General features: G+C 57.5%; 1 protein-coding gene across 6 annotated transcripts in view; it reads right to left on the bottom strand.

Moving 5' to 3' along the window:
* Positions 1–2487: 2487 nt before the first annotated feature.
* Positions 2488–17499, bottom strand: part of CABIN1 (calcineurin binding protein 1) — a 148385-nt gene continuing 133373 nt past the window's right edge. For 5 of the 6 annotated variants that reach the window (XM_016187153.2, XM_060195245.1, XM_060195219.1 and 2 more), the window contains exons 30-37: positions 12952–13115; positions 12144–12240; positions 10715–11374; positions 9660–9734; positions 7468–7747; positions 4274–4435; positions 3061–3287; positions 2488–2965 (exon numbers count right to left, since the gene is read on the bottom strand). In XM_016187153.2, coding sequence (XP_016042639.2) covers positions 2822–2965; positions 3061–3287; positions 4274–4435; positions 7468–7747; positions 9660–9734; positions 10715–11374; positions 12144–12240; positions 12952–13115 — 1809 coding nt within the window. In that variant the 3' untranslated portion in view covers positions 2488–2821. The remainder of the gene's footprint in view (positions 2966–3060; positions 3288–4273; positions 4436–7467; positions 7748–9659; positions 9735–10714; positions 11375–12143; positions 12241–12951; positions 13116–17499) is intronic. The other variant, XM_060195252.1, reaches the window with a different exon arrangement.

The raw sequence follows: 17499 nt of genomic DNA, 5'->3' as shown, positions 1-17499 counted from the left end.
CACAGGGCAGGGTGGAGCAGCAAGTCCAAGTCCATGTGATACTGGCTCTTGCAGGAAGGTGACAGTCTTGTTTGTTGCACACAGGCCATGGAGGCAGGAGTGATGTTCTAACTGCCCTGCTTAGAAGCCGGCTTACACAGGTAGGAAGAGCTGGAAACTTCTATCTGGTCTATTTCTTGGCAAACAAGAGGTAGGTTTTGGGGATAAACATGGCTTAGGATCAGCATTGTGATGGGTTTTCCTTTCTTATCCTTTAGCAAAATTATTTACGTAGGGGTCCTGGGTGAAATACATAGTGAATTCACACAACAGATTTTCATGCCTCAGGCTCCAATGTCCCAGGTTCAATCTCTGTCACCATCATAAAAAAAATTACCTTGGGGATACAGCCTAAGGAGTCAAACATACACATCCAAAAAGACTTGTATACACCTATGTTCATAGCAGCACACGTTGTAATAGCCAAAACCTGGAAACAACCCAGGTGTCCAACAACAGATAAGTGGCTGAGCAAGTTGTGGTCTATATACACAATGGAATACTACTCAGCTATTAAAAATGGTGATTTCACCTTCTTTACCCCATCATGGATGGAGCTTAAAAAATTGTATTAAGTGAGATAAGTCAGAAAGAGAAGGATGAATATAGGATGATCTCACACACAGAAGTTGAAAAACAAGATCATAAGGGAAAACACTAAGCAGAACTTGGACTGGAGTTGGTGTATTGCACCAAAGTAAAAGACTCTGGGGTGAGGGGCAGGAGGGGAGGGTTCAGGTCCTGCAACATGATGGCAGAGGAGGACCTAACGGGGGTTGAATGTTATGCATGTACAAACTATTGTATTTTATTGTATTTATAAACCATTAATTCCCCCAATAAAGAAATTTTTAAAAAATTACGTATGAGAGAGGGAGCATGACTCAGGCAGGAGCAGTGTGGGAGAGAGAACTCCAAGATCTCATGAACACAAGTCCTGTCCTCAATTGCAACTGTGAGCTGCTTTCTTAATTTTTTTTCTTCTTTTTAATTTTAAGCTCAGTTAATTGACCTGACAAGCAAGAACAATGTTGGGGGGGGGGGTTTAGGCCTTCAAGATCCAGAAGGGTTTTCCTTAACCTCAGCTGAAGTTCCGGCACATCTCTAACCCAGTCTATCAAGGCCAGGTCACCATGTTACGTAGCCCTGCCCCTTTGGCTCCTGGTAGTTTCTAGGACAAGGACCAGGTGGGAGGACACAGACCTGGGTAGCTTCTCATGGAGTCCAGTGAGGACACATTCACTACCTCCTTGGAAGCTGGACTAGGGCGTGGCCACTGAGGTCTACAACAGGGAGCAGCCCAGAGCTAGGGGCACCCCAGGCCCAGGGCTGGGGAACCCCTTGCTAGCACATCAGGCAAGGAACATGGTAGGAAAGCTCCCAGGATAGGTTCAAAGTATCCTGGTGGAAGAGTCTTGGTAAAAGAGCACCAGCTCCTTGAAGCTTTCTTCCTGCAGGAAGGCAGGCTGTTTTTCTATATTGGGTACCGGTGAGAACATGAAAAGAAGCACAGGGACCTCCACAGCCTAGACCCTGCAGGGGATAGGGGTTAGCTGAGAACTGCTGCCCTCCCCCCTCCTCCAATGTTCAGGCCACCTTAGGAAGGGCAGGGTTTAGGGCAGGTTCAGCAAGAACCTGTCCAAGGCCACTGTGCCTCTGGGCTCCTAGGGGGCTCTGCCAGGCCTGGGTTGACCCCTTGGTCTTTACTTCTGGGCACTAGGCATAGTCTTCAGTCCAGGAGGGGAACTAGGCATAGTCTTCAGTCCAGGGAAGCCAGGAAGTGCTGCATCTCCAGCTTGGACAGAGCCTGCTCAAGGAAAACTCTTGGGAGGTAGTGACCAGGCCCTCAAGGTAGTGAATGAATTAACAGTTGTTGAGGGGGCAGATTAGGGGACCTGTGCCTCCCCTCCCCAAGACAGGGAGGGATGTTAACATAAGTTTGCTCTGTTGTCACAAAACAACTTAATATATGGTCAAGGGATCCTATATCTGTACCTCACACTGACCCATACTTACAGGACACAGAGGAGTTGTGGTGGAGATAAACTGCCTCACCTTGCCCTTCCTGACACAGAGACCTGCCCAGGGTCCACACTGGGGTACAAGCCAGTGCCCCTAAAGGGACTCACTCTTAGCTCTGCATCCCCTTAGGGAGCTCCTAATACCCCTGCCAGGCCTGACTCAAGTCTCACCCAGAAGGGCCTCCCAGGCCTCTTCCCTGACACACACACACACACACACTGACTCAAGTCTCACCCAGAAGGGCCTCCCAGGCCTCTTCCCTGACACACACACACACACACACTGACTCAAGTCTCACCCAGAAGGGCCTCCCAGGCCTCTTCCCTGACACACACACACACACACACACACCCCTCCCTGATCTGTGAAAGGTACTGAGACATCTACTACACCCCTCTGCCCTCCTGTGAACAAAGAGGCAAAGACAACTGTTTCATCTTTATTAGAAAAGAAACAAAAAGAAAATGTGGGATGAGCCCAACCCTCAATGACACCTCCACGGTGACACAGGTGAAGCCCAGCAGGTCTAGGTGTCCAGGGGTGGACTGGACTCATTACAAAGTCAACATTTCATAAAAAAAAGGGTGCTGGCCCTACAGTGCATGGCGACCTGACTGTCTGCTGTGGCTGAGGCCTGCATCCTCAGGGCCCCTAGAGGTGGGGGCAGCTCCAGGCCCACAGAGGCAGATGGGCTAGCACCCCACAGGCTCAGCCTTGCCTGCCCAGATGAAGGCAGGGATCCAGCGGGCCAACCAAGCCCTCAGATGTCCATGTAGTCATCATCCTCGTCTGTCTCACTCTCCAGTGAGGACTCCTGGCTCGACGTCTCCAGGACCTCCAGGGCTGGCTGGCACAGGCTCTCCTTCCTCACATTGGCAGCTGACTGGGCAGACAGGATGGCTGACTGTATGGACAGGGCCGGGGAGGGCAGTGGTCAGAGGGGCTTGGTCCCTGGGAGCCCTCCCCCAGCCTGTGCCTCCCCCCAATATCCAAGGTCACCTTCAGCTTCTGCTTGGTTTCCTCCGAGATGCTGCCTTTGGGTGACAGCAGGGTCGGGGTGGGTGGAGTGACAGTGATCTCAGGGGGGAACTTGGTGGCAGCCGAGGGTATGACCAGCTTGGGCATGTTGGGCAGGAGGCGAGATTTGTTGCGGCTGGGCTCTGCTTTGCCTGTGTGGACCTCTGCTGGCTTGGCACTCCCACTGCTGGGGACCTTCGCACTGGTGACTGTGGGATGGACAGGGGGCAGGGGTGGGGGCATGGCTAAGCCTTGCCTGCAGCATGCTGGGCCTGCTCTCCCTCCACCCGCCCAGCCTCGGTTTCTCTTCAGGAAGACAGAGGCATTGAGGTTTCCTCCCTGCTGTGTCAGACAAATTGCAAGTTCAGGGCTTTCTGTCTACACCTGACAGACAGGCTTCCCCTGGCTGCCTCCCACTTCACCTGACTCTGGCTTTGAGTCAGGAGGTGTGGGCGCTGGACCTCTCCCCAGAAGCTCTGTGTGCTCAGAGAGCCCAGAGCCTGGGGCACAGCTGACTATCTCCTCAGGATTCTACAGGCACTGTAACCATGAACTGTGGCATTCCTGTGACCATGCTGGGGTACAGGACCATTAGTGCACCTGTCCTGGGGAGGAGGCTGTGGCCCACAGTGCCCTTGGGCTCACAGAGTGTGGGGGCTACTTTTGCAGAAGCTCTGAGGCAGCAGTTTCGGAGCTGGAGACGTCCAGGGAGCTGCCCAAGATGGAGCCACCCAGTGCTGGCCATTCTCCACATTCCACTGCAGCCCTGTGGCTTTAAAAGGAACAGGGCTTCCTCAGAGGCACGCCTGATGCCCTTGCTGGCAGTAGGCCCTGCCATGCTAAGTGGGGTCTGTGAGAGGCACTGGTCCAAAGACTCCCAAGGGGGCCTCATGGGTCAGGTGGCTGGTGGGAATGGCAGACAGGGCTGAGACTGGGCCAGATGCCTGTCTGGCCCGGTCCAAACTGACTGACCCAGCTGTTCCTCAGCCTGACTTTGTCCTCCACATGCATGCCTGTTCCTCCATGGGCACAGATCCTCAGCAGGGTCTCACTGTTCAGCTCTGTGGGGCCAGGGGTAGGATGTGCAGCTCTGAGGCCTTTCTCCCAGCCCCAGCCATGTGCCTTAGTGGGATTCCTCCTGCCCCACCCCAAGTTTTTTCTGCCTTCCCTGGGCTGGGCCCTCTGCTGGCCTTACCCTGGCTGGAAGTGGGCTCAGCGCCTTCCAGGGGAGGTGGCTCTGCTGGCCAACAGTGCAGCTCTGCTGGGGGACTTTCAGGGGCTGTCTTCACCTGCCCGCTGTGCCCAAGTTTCTGGGCTGGTCCAGTGCCCTCTGCCCCTCCTGCCAGCTCTCCTCCTCCTGCAAGGCACAGGGCGGCTATGGGTTAGGTTCTAGCTTAGCCACAGGACCAGCCTTCCCCCCTAAGCCCTGTTCCTGACACAGTGAGGGCTCTGCCAAACACCTCCCCCCACACCACCACCATGGCTCATCAAAGGTGTGGGAGTGGCAAAGAAGACCAAAGTCAGACCTGTGGCTGGGGGTTGAATGGTAGCAGGAAGAACACAAGCTGTGCTCCCAGGTAGACACCCCCCCCCATGTGAAATTATCTCACATGAAAACATAAATATAAACAAAAAAATAAACAGATGCCAAGTGAATCAAGTAATACAAAAGTGCATGGAGCAGAACACTAGCACTGGGCCTTCCAGCCAGGCCACACCTTCTCCGGCAGGAGGCAGGGGCCTTAGTTGTGCCAAGGTCTGAATGGGCCCATAGGGCGAGAGGTGTGCCTGTGGCCGCCAGCCAGCCGTTAGTCAGCACTGGGCCTGATCTCAGGCCTCCAGGCCCTGCCTCCACCCTCCACATGGCTCCCAGGGGCACCAAGCCTCCTCGCTCCTATCCTTATTCTGTCTTAGGACCTCCAGCCCCACTACACTTCCACACCCCCACTTATGCTTCTGTTGTGAGGGCCAGCCCCTCTCCAGCAGATGAATCTACCCCCTTCCCTTGGCCAGGCAGGAGTGAAAGCTACAGGGACCAGGACACAGGCAGTCCTGTCTTGGTCTCCTGCGTACTGGCTTCCGGGCCCTAGCCCCAGGTCCTCCACTGCGAGCCACTCTGTCTTCTCCTCAGACCTCACTGCCCACCTGATTGTCATAACCACATTCTGTCCCCAGGGTACTACGAAGGCTCCTTCTGCACCCTAAGGAGCAGGGGTTCTTGTAGGGCCAGGAGTGGGTGCATGTGCTGAGAGGTGAGAAGCCTCCTGCTAGGAGGGGTCTACAGGACTAGACCACAAAGGAGGGTCACTTGGAGCAGACATGCAGGGACGTGGGGAAGGTGTGTCCCAGGCCATGCATCCCCATCTCTGCAAGGCTATCCCGGCAGTCCTGGGAGATGCTCAGGAAGGGCCTAGCCGCCAGAGGAAACCTGGTGGGGTGCCCCTGACTCCGCAGGAGTCCAGTTAGAAGAAGGTGGCCAGGCTGGAATTCTGTGCCATCAGCATAACTGTTGCTGCTGCATGGGGTGACTACAGCCTGGGCACCTGGCCCTGGCTCTTTCTCTCTCTCAATAGCTTTTGAGCACAGAAGCCCCTGAAAGCCCAAGGGTGACGCCTTGCACAGATGTTAGTTCTCATCCAGGCCAGTGCTCCACTAAGACCCCTCTCCAGCCCTCCTTCTTCTCCACCACAGACCTGAACACTTGAGGGAGCAGGGATACTGCTCACCGTGGGTAGCAGAAAAGGTGCTGGCTGTCGGTAGGCAGGCACCCACAAAGCAGATGCTAAGGACAGCTTGGCACAGGGGTGTGTGTGTGTGTGTGTGTGTGTGTGTGTGTGAGAGAGAGAGAGAGAGAGAGGCGCGCAGTGGAGGCACCTGGGGTGTTGGGGAGAACAGCTTCCCTAGACGCCCGAAAGTGGGTCTTAAGCTTCTCCAAGGTGTGCACCTGTCACCTGGGGACCCAGGGATTGGGTGGGCATGGGGAGATCTCTGCTAGTGACCAGGGAACCCTGAGGGTGCCTCTGCCATCCACAGTCACAGCAGGTTAGACAAGTTAGGGGCTGGCAGAGGAGAGGAGAGAGAACCAGAACATCACTCTGGTTCATGAAATGCTGGGGATCAAACTTGGGGTCCCATGCTTGAGAGTCTTTATCCACTGTGCTGTCTCAGAGGTTACAAAGGGCCTTTTGGTCAACTAAAACTGTTGCATGGCATTGGGGCATGAGACTACACATGGAAGGACTAGGCGGTAGGATCCTCTCGCCTTACCACACTTAGCATAAATGACCTGCGCCCCTCAGGGCTGCCCTGCTGCAGGGGCTCTGTTTGATGGCTTTGGCTGCCCGTGTTTGGGCTGGGCATCCCTGATGGTTCCCAGGGCTTTCAGGAGGTGCTTCATGGCCAGGTTACACCTGCTGCTCCTGGTTACCAGCACGTTTGGACAGAAGGGAGGGTGAGGTCTCTCTGTAGAGGCCCCTAATGTCTCCAGGCTACTCAGACCTGGAGCTGGAACTGGGGACAGTGCAAGGGGAGCCACCTGAAAAGGCATACTTCCTCCCAGCATGTCATCCCCAAGCTTAAACAAAGTAGTGAGGGGACAGGCACTTGTCCCTACGCTGGAGGCCCTGCTCCCAACCAAGGTGGCCATCACAAGCCTAATGGTTGCAGCCAGTGCAGGCCACCATTGCCTGCTGGCCTTTCAGGTGTGGCCTCAGTGCCCTTTGCTAAGAAAGCTAGTCCCACCTGCTCCACCCTGTTCTCCTCTCAGCTTTGCCTGTGGACTGCCATTCCCAGTGACATCTGAGCTCTAAAAGGAACAAGGGCAGGGCCAGCACAATACCTTACTAAGACAGTGCGCTACCCAGGGTCAAGCCTGGCCCCCACTGCACTGAAGGAAGCTCTGGTGCTGTGGTCTTTTCCATTATTTCTGTCTTTACTTTAAAAAAGTGAGACAAGGACTTGCTCCTGCTAAGAGTCACGTATGCCCCTTCCGTAAGTACTGACTCATCTCTGCCTTACCCAGCTGCCTTCCATTTACCCTGCCCCAGCAGGTACCCAGAGGTGGCTCACAGGCATGTGGAGTCTCATATGTGTTGGGATCAGGGGACCCCCCCCCTCTGCACCTGGGTGAGGGTGCTGTTACCAACCCCATACCCCCCCCCCTTTAGAGGCAGGAAGGTCAGGTTCAGTGGGAAGGTGGGCATAGAATGTTCCTAGCCAGGCAAGAGAATGGCTGATGAACAGACCAGGAGGACCTGCTCCCAGAGCACCTGTGCCATGCTTTTAAGAACCTGCCAGACTGGGGGACCCCTGCCTCTCCCAACCACTCCCCTAGTGCAAACAGCAGGGTAGGCAGCTGGCTGGGCGCAGGCTGCAAGGGATAGGACTCACCTGGCGCCAGAGAGGCCATGCTGGTGTCTTCAGGTGTGGGTGGCTGGGCAGGACCAGGGTCTTTGGATGTGTCTGGGGCAGAAGCTGATGTTGAGGGAGGGCAGGTGGTAACAGCTGTGGTGGCAGCAGGGGCAGGGCGAGGCTTGATGTGGGTGTCGCTGGTTCGCTGAAGAGAGTCTGCTGGTGTAGGATCAGGGGCCATGGAGGCTACCACCGCTGGGAAGAAGGTCTCTCGGCTGTCCTTGGCATGCTTTGGGGTGGTAGGTGTATCTCCGGAGGACTGTAAGGTCAAAGGAGCTGTGAGGAAGGCTGGCATGGCAGCTCCCTGAGGCTAAGGCTGCCAGCACAGCTCCTGAATTCACCAATGATGCCCACAGGTGATCCTGCAGGACTCTGCTGATGCCAGGCCAGTTGGAGCCCAGACCCTTCTGGGAGAGTGCCAGGCAGTGCTGGGGGACTCCATGAGGGGCTCAGCTCAGGCCTTCAGCCCACCGCACCCTCCTCACATTCCTGGGTGCCAGCCTGAGGGGAGCGCTTCTGGCTGATTCAGGGCATGGGGTTCATTACCTGAAGCTGGAGTCACAGGAAAGGCAGGTCAGTCACGGAGGGTGACATCCCAGGGCTAAGTGGTACCTTGGGGGAGGTCACCAGGGAGCTGGAGTGACACTGAAAGAGCTCAAGCCTGCTGCCCTCTTCCTGCAGCCTGACTGGCTGACCAGCAGCAATAGCCCTTTGGTCATGGGCAAGTGTGGTCCTTTGGGGTCTGCACTCTTGTCTATGTAGATCACCAGGCCACTAGACTACTGCTACAGCCAAGCAAAGCTTACCTTCCTAGGACAGCTGTGATGAGGCCCCTCCCACCCCCATGTACCAAAGGCCACGCTGGGCACCCTGTGGCCTCTTGGGCCCTCAGACTCTGAGCTGGCTGACATGGGTTGGTAGGACTCCTTCATTTCTTCTGATGCATATTCTGCCTGAGATGTCATGTTCTGTGGTCACTGTGCAGGCCTGGCCCCTGAGCCTCTGCCAGAATGAGCTAGGGCAGGACAGGCTTGAAGCTCATGGGCAGTCTCACTTTGAGGGAAGGCAAATGCTGTGTCCTCCTAGGAGGGGAGTTCACAGTATTAAGCCTTTATGTGCAGGGTTGTCTTGGCAACTGGGACAAGCCCAGGGCAGAGTGGCCATTCCCTGAGGGACAACAGTAGGGCTGCCTTCTTCCCAGAGCTAGCTAGAGGTGTACCCAGGATAGGTATAGCTAACCATCCCATTCCCTTTCCCAAAGACAGGTCAGCTGTGTGCTGGCCCTGAAAGTCTCAATCACTCAAGAAATAGACTCACCCTGCTCCTAGCACCTAAAGCACTTCCAGCCTCAGGCCAGGTTAGGGGGAGATGTTTGGGGCAAGGGTTCTCTGTGAGCCCCTCTCACTTTAAGCCCCCTCAAAGTCCACACCACACCAGAAACAGAATCAGCCTTTCTCTTGAGGGGTGGGGTGGGTACTGCCCACCTACCCCCATGTGGCCCAGTGGGGAAGGCAGGCAGGGTGTTCCCTAAGCACCTTGGCAGTTCCTGAGGGCCAAGGGTCATCCAGGCATCAGGCCTGGGGCCACAGGAAGCACATGGCTACCCACATTCTGCTGATTGGGCAGTACCAGCACGGTGGGGGCACATCTCAGTTAATGGAAAGGATGGGGGCCCCCTGTGTGCTCAAGCTCATGTCCCTGGGCTCCCTCAGACCTAGAGTTCAGGTGGAGGTGATCGTGCTAAGGACCCTATGACTGGGTACCCTGGGTTGCAGCTGGCTGCTGACTGGCCTTAACTCTGCCTCAGGACTCCCTCAGGATGTACTTCCCCCTCTGGGCCATCCCAAGCACCAGGGAGGGTCACTGTGCAGCCAACAGTGTGAGGACAGACTGGCCAACTTGAGTTGCGAGGGCAGTTTGGTCACCCCAGGGGAACAATCAATCCCACCTATCCTAACAGCAAGGACCAACCCTTTCACCCAGTCAGAGCAGGGTCTGGGCCCGCCAGGGCCTGTCATGCAGCAGCACCCCAGCTGAGCTAGAGCCTTTGGGCCCAAGGCCCAGCTGCCCCTGGTCCTTCTCTCCTTGGTCTCTGTAGGTGACCACCGTACTGTCTGTCAGGCACCAGCTTCCTGGCCTTCAGATCCTTACACAGGTTGGGTCAGACTTACCTGTCTCTGAGCAGCAGCTCCAAGGTGCACCTGACAGAACTTCACAGCCTGTTCCAGCGCTGCCTCTTCATCCACCTGGGGAAGGAGATGCTAGGTCAGAGGCTAAGGATGAGGTGGCCGACCTCCTCTTGGCCTCTGGAGTATGGGGAACAGCTCCTGCAAAGAGCGGCTGCAGGTCCAAGTTCATTTCCAAGCCCACCCCCAAGGCTGACAGCTCTGGGCCCCTCTGTCCAGGCCCCCAAGTTCATTTCTGTGGTGGTGCTACTTCATCCTCAGGGGTGGGCAGGATATTCTGAACCAGAATCCACTGCTCAGACAGGATGGAAGGACTTCTGGAATCTTAAGGTAGTGGATAGCCCTGGGCGCATCCTCTCTGGAGCCCAACTGACATTGCAAATGGACACAAATTGGGGAAAAAAAACTGCACTTTAGACACAGTCACTATTTTGTCTCAGCCAGTCACTGCAATCCTGAGGATTATTCCTCAAGAAATCATTTCTGTTAAGAGAAAAAGCTGTGTCTAACACATTATTTTTTATTTTTAAAGAAGGCAAAATCAAAAGGCTGAGCTTACATACTCCAGGAACTGTGGTCACCTTAGCAGACAGCCACAGAAGTCTCTGAGGAAGTTCCCCGTGCACCCGGAGCCCTGTCACCACAGTGAGACCAGGGCTTTATTGATTTATTATCCCCCCCACCACCACCCTCAGGTTCCTGCTCAGCTCTGGCTGATGGTAGTGGAGGGGACTGAACCTGGAGAGTCTGTTTGCATAGCCATTATGCTACCTACTTGTCCTAGATACAGGCTTTTTAAAGCTTGTGGTTTTTCTTCCTGGGGGACTTCCCTATATTTAGTGTTTTCCCCCCTTTCTTCGCATACAGTGTGATGACTTCCATGCTTGTTTTCTGACACAAACCTGTCAGGAACTCATAGCAGGAGCCTCACGCCCAAGAAGTGAGGACAGCCACCAAGCACCCAAGGCTGGCCATGGTGCTCCTGCACGGAGCATGGGTGACACCCATGGGTCAGAGGTGCTGCCCTGAGAACAGCCCACCTGCTTTATGAGCATGTAGGTCTCAGCCATGATTCTCTCAATGGGGCCCAGGTCGTAAGACACACCCTTCTGGCCCTGCTGCCACACGCGGTAGGCGTCCAACAGGAGCGTCTTGCCCGACTCTGTGTCTTCCAGGAGCTTCCTCTTGCGGCTGGGCCGTGGAGCTGTCTCCTCAGGGTGGCCACTCGCTGTGGCCGTGGTGGCAGGGGTGGGGGCGGGCTGGCCTGTGGTCAGCATGCTGGGCTGCTGCCGGGCACTGATACTCAGCTCCTCTAGGGACAGCTCGGTAGGCCGGCTCTCAGGACCCCGGTCCCTTGGGGTGCGGCCTGATGCCAAAGGTGGTGCCTGCTCCAAGTCCAAGTGGCGGGCTGTCTCGCCCGTGTCCATGGGCTCTGTGGGTGCTGCCCGGAGACTCTCTTTGTCCTTCTGCTCCCCACTCTGGTCTGTGCTATCTCCTGAGTCCATGGTGATGGGCCGGTGGTTGAGTGGGCCCGCTTTGCCACCTGACTCTGTCCCAGGCCCTGAGCCATCAGCCAAAGGGGGCTTCTTGGGGTGGGGGAGTCCTTCCTGGCCATCCTCAGGACTGGCCTTGTGAGGGATATCGGAGGTCATCCTGGCTCCAGGGTTACCACAGTTCCTGGGTCCTGGCTGTTCTGTCCCCTACAAGGAGATGCAAAGGGGAAGATACCAACTTTGGTGTCTCTTAGACAGCAAAACACCCCTAGGTATTAGAGGTATCCCCTCCCAGGCCTCTTCTACCCAGGGATGGGCCCCAAGACCTACTTAGGGAAGGTCCTCCCTGTCCAGGAGGTGCAGACATTCCAGAGTAGGTCTGCGTGTATGGGGACAGCTCTCCTCTACATGTGAACCCTCAGGACAACCCTGGGTGTCTGAGAGGGCTACCAAGTCCTCCTGTCCTGGCTTTTCATCACCCTAAGACAGAGGCTTGGGCTTTTTTGGGGGTGCTAACCTGAGCGCTTGTACCATAGTCCAGCCAATCCTGTTACCCCTGCTCAGGTGGTGACCAAACCCCTGGACCTTGAAAGGAGTTTCACTAAGAAGCAGGGTGGGGACCACGCCTACACTGGGGGGTTGAGGAGAAGCCACACGTGCAAGGAGCTGAGGCCAGGCAGTGTGAAGGCTCAGGGGTAGTAGTGTTGCCCTGCTGTGACCCTTGGATCAGCCAGCCAGAACATGGAATGCTGGGCCAGCTGTGCTGCTCAGGCCATAGTTGCAGAAGCATCACTGTGGTCCTCTGTGACCAAAAGCCCAGGCCTGCTGGGCATAGCAGTGCCTCTTTATGTGGGGGGAGGGGACAGAAAGGTGCTACTTCCCAGGTGGGGATGTGGGGTTTGCCTGGTGGCCAGGTGGGCCTAGTGAGATGGGAGCTCCACTGAGGAGGCCCAGGGAGAGGGCTGCAGTGGCTTACCTCTGCGAGCTCACTCAGTGTGTCCTCCAGCACCTTCACAGTAAGGATGAAGGCACGCTGTGCCAGGACCTGCCGGTCAGCATCCCGCAGATACTTCCTGTAGGCATGGGCGGCAGCATCAGACCCTCGCGGCCCTGCCAGTGGCGGCCTCCTCCCCTCCCAACTGTGAGCATGCTTTGCTGACCCTTACCTTCCCTCCACACCCTGCAAGCTGGCTCTGGGCTTTCTGGCTGTGAGCACAGAGGAGCAGGGTGGGCAGGGCTAGACTCAGAACTGGGGCCCTATGGTCAGTGTACGCCAGGCCCAAGCTAAAGACTGCCCAGCTCCTGGCATGCTCATGGTGAATGAGGCTGTGGGAGGGTGAGGTAGCACAGGCAGAGGGCAGCACCTCCCAGTTGTGCTAGGCCCCAGACCACAGTTTCACAAGTCTGTCCTGGAGTTCCTCCCATGCATACAGGTGGCAGCTGCTTCAGGAAGGCCTGGGTCCTATCTGTCCCACCCTTTCTGGCTAGCTCTGAGGCCAGACCTCCTTTTTGCTAGGTGGGTTATTACCGGCCTTTGCCTGGGCCATGCTGGCTGTTATTTCCAGAGAGTCCCAAGCTGGGAGCAGAGTAGAAGGGCTGGCTTGTCTAAAGCGTGCTCACACAGCCTGTGATTGCCCCCAGTGAATCCAGGGGCTTTGGTTATCTGGGGAGAAGGGCTGATCTGTGGACAGGCTGAGGAGGTTACAGCCGGTACATAAGCTTCCTCTCTGACCCTGACCCCGCACACAGGGGTGGGTCCTGCAGGGACAGGCAGCCGTACTCACTTGCCCTGGTCCGGGGTCCGCTGCAGCATGGAGGATACCTTCAGCAGGGTGTTGTGGTCCCGGAGCTGGGCCAGCACCTTGAGCAGCAGCACGATGGAGCGGTTCATGTGCCAGGCGAAGCTGCCTGGCCGGTCAATCTCATCCACGGGGATCCGCCAGATGCCCTATGTGGTGGGTGGGGTGGGCATGTGAGGAGGCCACACTGACTAGAGTCTAGCACAGTCCCAGAGTGGATACTCCATGGCCAAGGGCTCACAAGACCCCTTTCACTATCCCCAAAAGGACTGAGAGCAGTCACCCCCACTTACTTGCCCCCTATCCCCAGCCAGCAAAGATGGCAAACCCTCCTCTTTTGAAAGGCTGGGGTACCCCTCACAGCATGTTACTCAACCTACCTCCTATCCCCCAGGAAGCACATGGGGAGTCTGAAAGGGAGATGGGCAGGGTCTATGAGTCTTCTGTGGGTGTTAATTTGCCTGTAGGATCAATTTCTACAGGAGAATGGCTGGGTTGATAGGTGGCCAAAACCAAGGATTTATTTATAGAGGCTGGATGTCAGTCCACCCAGTAGAGTGCACATGTTACCATGCACAAGGACCCAGGTTCAAGCTCCCAGTACCTCAAGTAGGGAAGCTTCACAGTGGTGAAGCAGGGCTGCAGGGGTTGGTCTCTCTCTCTCTCTCCTCCTCCTCCTCGTCAGTTTCTCTCTGTCTCTATTTCACAGGAGAGATACAGACAAGACTTGAGGGTAGGGGGGAAACCAGAGTACCAGCCCAGTGTGTGCAGTTCTGGGAACCCCACTGGAAGTCTGGGTGTAGCCTGCTGCTTCTGCCTCCTCCCTGTGCTCTCCACCACCGACCACAGGGGCCAGATGACCCTTGATTCCACAGAATTCCCACTTCCCCTGCAGAGTCTCTGAAGATGCAAAGGCCAGATGGGCAGAGGTACCCCACCTTCTTCTCTTGGGGAGGATGAGCAGAGGAGCTGCAGTCACTCCCTCAGACTGTCCTTGGGCATGCCTGAGGAGAAGGGGGCTGACTTTTCCAGACCATTCCTAAAGAAGTGCCTCCTTCCCCCATCAGCAGAATCAGGACACAGACTGGAGGAGGGGCCTGGAGACAGGCCTGCCAGGGCCTCGGGGTCAGCCTGGGGGCCTCAGAAACCATGCCAACCTCAAGACACTGCAAGGCACTTGTGAGCATGACACCTCAACTTGCCAGTCTGCATACCTGGGGAGCTCACCACCCCTAGAGAGGTGGTCTGTTTCATCTCCAATGGTTAGAAAAGGTCCCTCTATTGCATGGTGCTAGGACCCTACAGCATCTAAGTCCTCACACACTATGAAGACGACAGCAGGACTTTCCTGGATTTCTTGGGGATGGACCAAGAAGGGTGGCATGCAGCAGTAAGCAAGTTTTCTTGGGGGCGGGGGGAGGTTGGCCTGAGTGATAAGCACTCTACCTCCCTGGGCCTTCCCAGCCTAGGACAGCATGGCACAATGAGCAAGGGCTCCCCCCCTGGCAGCTCTGTCCCAACGGCTCTCTTCTACAGAGAACACAGAGCTGTGAGCACCCAGGGGAGGCCCTGCTTCCCCAGCACAGGGATTCCTGCACCCCCCCTCCCCTGGCACGGGTGCAGCAGTGACTCAGCGCTCCTAACAAGCAGGGGTGGGGAGCCTGCTGGCATCCTACTCCTGGGAGCAGCGGGCCCAGGGCTGCAGAGTAGGCTGCTCTGTGCAGAGGACCAGCTGCTGAGCAGGTGGTCTGAGCTGAGAGTGAGGGAGCCCCTCAGAAGGAGGGTGTTGGGGCAGGTGGTTAAGGGCCTATTTTTCCCAGAGGCAGCATAAAAACTTTTGCTGTTCTAGGGCAGCCTCACTGATGCAGTCTGACCCCCAGCTAAGTCAGGAGTGGGAAGGAATTGGACAGCAGGCCTTGGGCTAAGAGCAGCTTCTATTGTCTTGGTAGACACCTGTTACCTGCAAGTCTATACGGACCTACCAAACAGCAAGACCACTTGGAGAGGGACCAGAGAAGAGTGTACAGAGCTATCTGGGTGCCCATGAGCTCCCTGGGGTCAGTGCTACTCAAGAGAGCCTGACCAGCTCTGAAATCCGTTTTCTCTTCTAACTGGCCAGAGAGGAGAGACTCATTAGGCCTCTCTCAATTAGAGACTACAGAACTCAGCCCACCTGCCCTTCCCACCCCACCCCACCCCACCCCACCCCACCCCACCCCACCCCACCCCAACACACACACACACACACACACACACACACACACACACACTACCACTTGTAGCACCATTCTGTTCCAGGCCTGAGATCCGGGGCACCACAAGGGGCAGGCGATGAACACCTCATGGTGCAGGAAGTCTTGTAGTCTCTGCAAACCCACATGCCCGCTGCTGCTCTGCTCTCAAGGCTGTACAGATACCGCCTGAGGCGCCAGCTACCCCTGTCCAGCGCCCCTGGGTCAGGATTCCAGGTCATCCACAGGTAGAGTCCCCAGTGCATAACGGGGGGCCTCCGGGGAAGCCCTCAACTGGCCTGCAGCATGCGCCCGCCCATTTCCATCCTCTTCTGCCAAAGGGAACACTCCTCTGAGTCCCCCAGAACTGCTGGGCTGCCCCTCCCTCCGCCCCCGGGAAAAGCAGAGACAAGCAAGTAAAGTGCGGGGTGGGGGGGGGTGGAGGCCAGTCACGCCTGTCCACGCCCCGCCGTGCCCGCTCCCCCTCCCACTGTACTACCCGACCAGGTCCCGGACTGGGGCTCAAAGACTCCGGCACCACCTTCCCGCCCCCTCACAGCTGCACCTCCCTGCTCACCATCCCCTGGGCTGCCGCGCAGCTCCTGGTCGGCGCCGCCCGCCACGAAGTTGCTGGAGCCGCGGGCGGGGAAAGGCTTTCGCTTTCGGCGCAGCCACCCCCGTGCCCCACGCCCCAGGGCACCCGCACGCCCGGCCCAGCCGTCCCCTAGAAGCGGCGCTAAGGAACTGCGACCGCGGGCGGGCTTCCTGCTGCACCCAGCGGCCGGGCCGGGCCGGGCCGGGCCGGGCCAGGGAGAGGAGGGAGGGGCGAACCTAGGAAGACGGCGAAGCTCAGGGAGCGGGAGAGGCGGCCACCCCCGCCCCCGCCCCCGCCCCGGCAAGTTCCTACCCGCCGGCTGCGCCGTGGCATCTGTGCACCGGGGCCGGGCCGGGCGCCGGGCCATGGCCGCCGAGGCTCGCTCGTGGCGGGCCGGGCCAGCCGGGGCGGGGCGGGCAGAGCGGGATGGGGCGCCGCCGCCAGCCACCCGCCGCTCCCCCGCTCTGGAAACCGGCCCAGCGCGCAACTGACTTAGTCCGGCCAATCCTCGCTCCCGGGAACGCTACAGCGGACCTGCCTGGGGATGCAGCCCCCACCCGCAGCTAGGAGCCCAGAGGCCTGAGGAGGGGGTGGCAGGACGCGGGGCCGATCACTGCAGGCAGGGCTGCCCTCACCCGACACTTTGCAGTGCGCCCCCTGGAGTTGTGCTACAAAGGCCTCAAAGGAGGGCAGGGGCTGCAGTCACCCGGGCTGGCCTGGCTGACCCAGAAGCGGGGTGAAGACCTTGCCAGCAACAGCCTTGGGGAAGAGCAGAGCAGAGCTGCTGTGGCAGCCCCCCTCCCCGCAACACACACACCTCTGTGGCTTTACAGATGGACAGTGAGGGACCTGGGAGGGGAGGGTGTTTGCTGAGCCCAAGGCCAGTGGGAGTAGTGAACTCGCCCCGTATCCCAGGACAGCAGCACCCACCACCCCCTTCTGCAGAGGGCAGATTTACAGAGCTCTGAGGGGCCGTGCACCCTGCAAGTGAGGCCTGCTGATGCCAGGGAAAGGGTGCTGTGCCCATTTTACATTCAAGGAGTGGGCTCTGGACAAAGAGCCTCATCCAAGAGTTTTAGTGCCTTGCACCTTGAGTCCCACCGTGCACACAGCACCTTCCTCCCTGACTTCCTGTGGGGCAGGCTGCGCCGGGACTTTCCACCAAGTCTTAGCTGCTCCTCCCATCCCAGCTGAGGCCAGGCCAAGCAAAGGCAAGGGCTGGATGGCAAGATGCTGCATGAGCCATGGTTAGGCACCAAGGCTTCCATCTCAGTGCCTTCTCCTCACATGCCTAGGGCCCCCAGCTTCTCTTGGCCCCTGTTCTGCTGACAGGCCCCCAAGCGCAGTTTCCATCTGGCCTACATCCAGGTTGGATTCCCCCCCCCCACTAGCACTTTTCTAGTTTTGCCAATGCCCCTGCCAGTACCCCCCTGCCTGCACTCACCCTTAGCCCAGTTCAGATAAGCCTGGATCCAATCTGACCTTTCTTCTGAGAGAGATCACACTCTGCCCTCTCTCCTTTGGGCACAGAGGCAATGTCTGGGAAGGGCCTGAAGAATCACCATTACACACCAAGTGCTGAAAGAAGCAGGCCTGGTCTCTTAGATGTCACTCACCTGCAGGGAGGCATGCATGAGCATGACCTCTGTTCAGGGGGTGAGGGGCTCCCCAGGCTCAGGGCTCAGGGAAGGAGTTCCAGTTCCATGC

The sequence above is a fragment of the Erinaceus europaeus genome, chromosome 1 (genome assembly GCF_950295315.1).
Source record: "Erinaceus europaeus chromosome 1, mEriEur2.1, whole genome shotgun sequence".
NCBI classification, from domain to species: domain Eukaryota; kingdom Metazoa; phylum Chordata; class Mammalia; order Eulipotyphla; family Erinaceidae; genus Erinaceus; species Erinaceus europaeus.
This window is presented reverse-complemented; position numbering and strand designations above follow the sequence as displayed.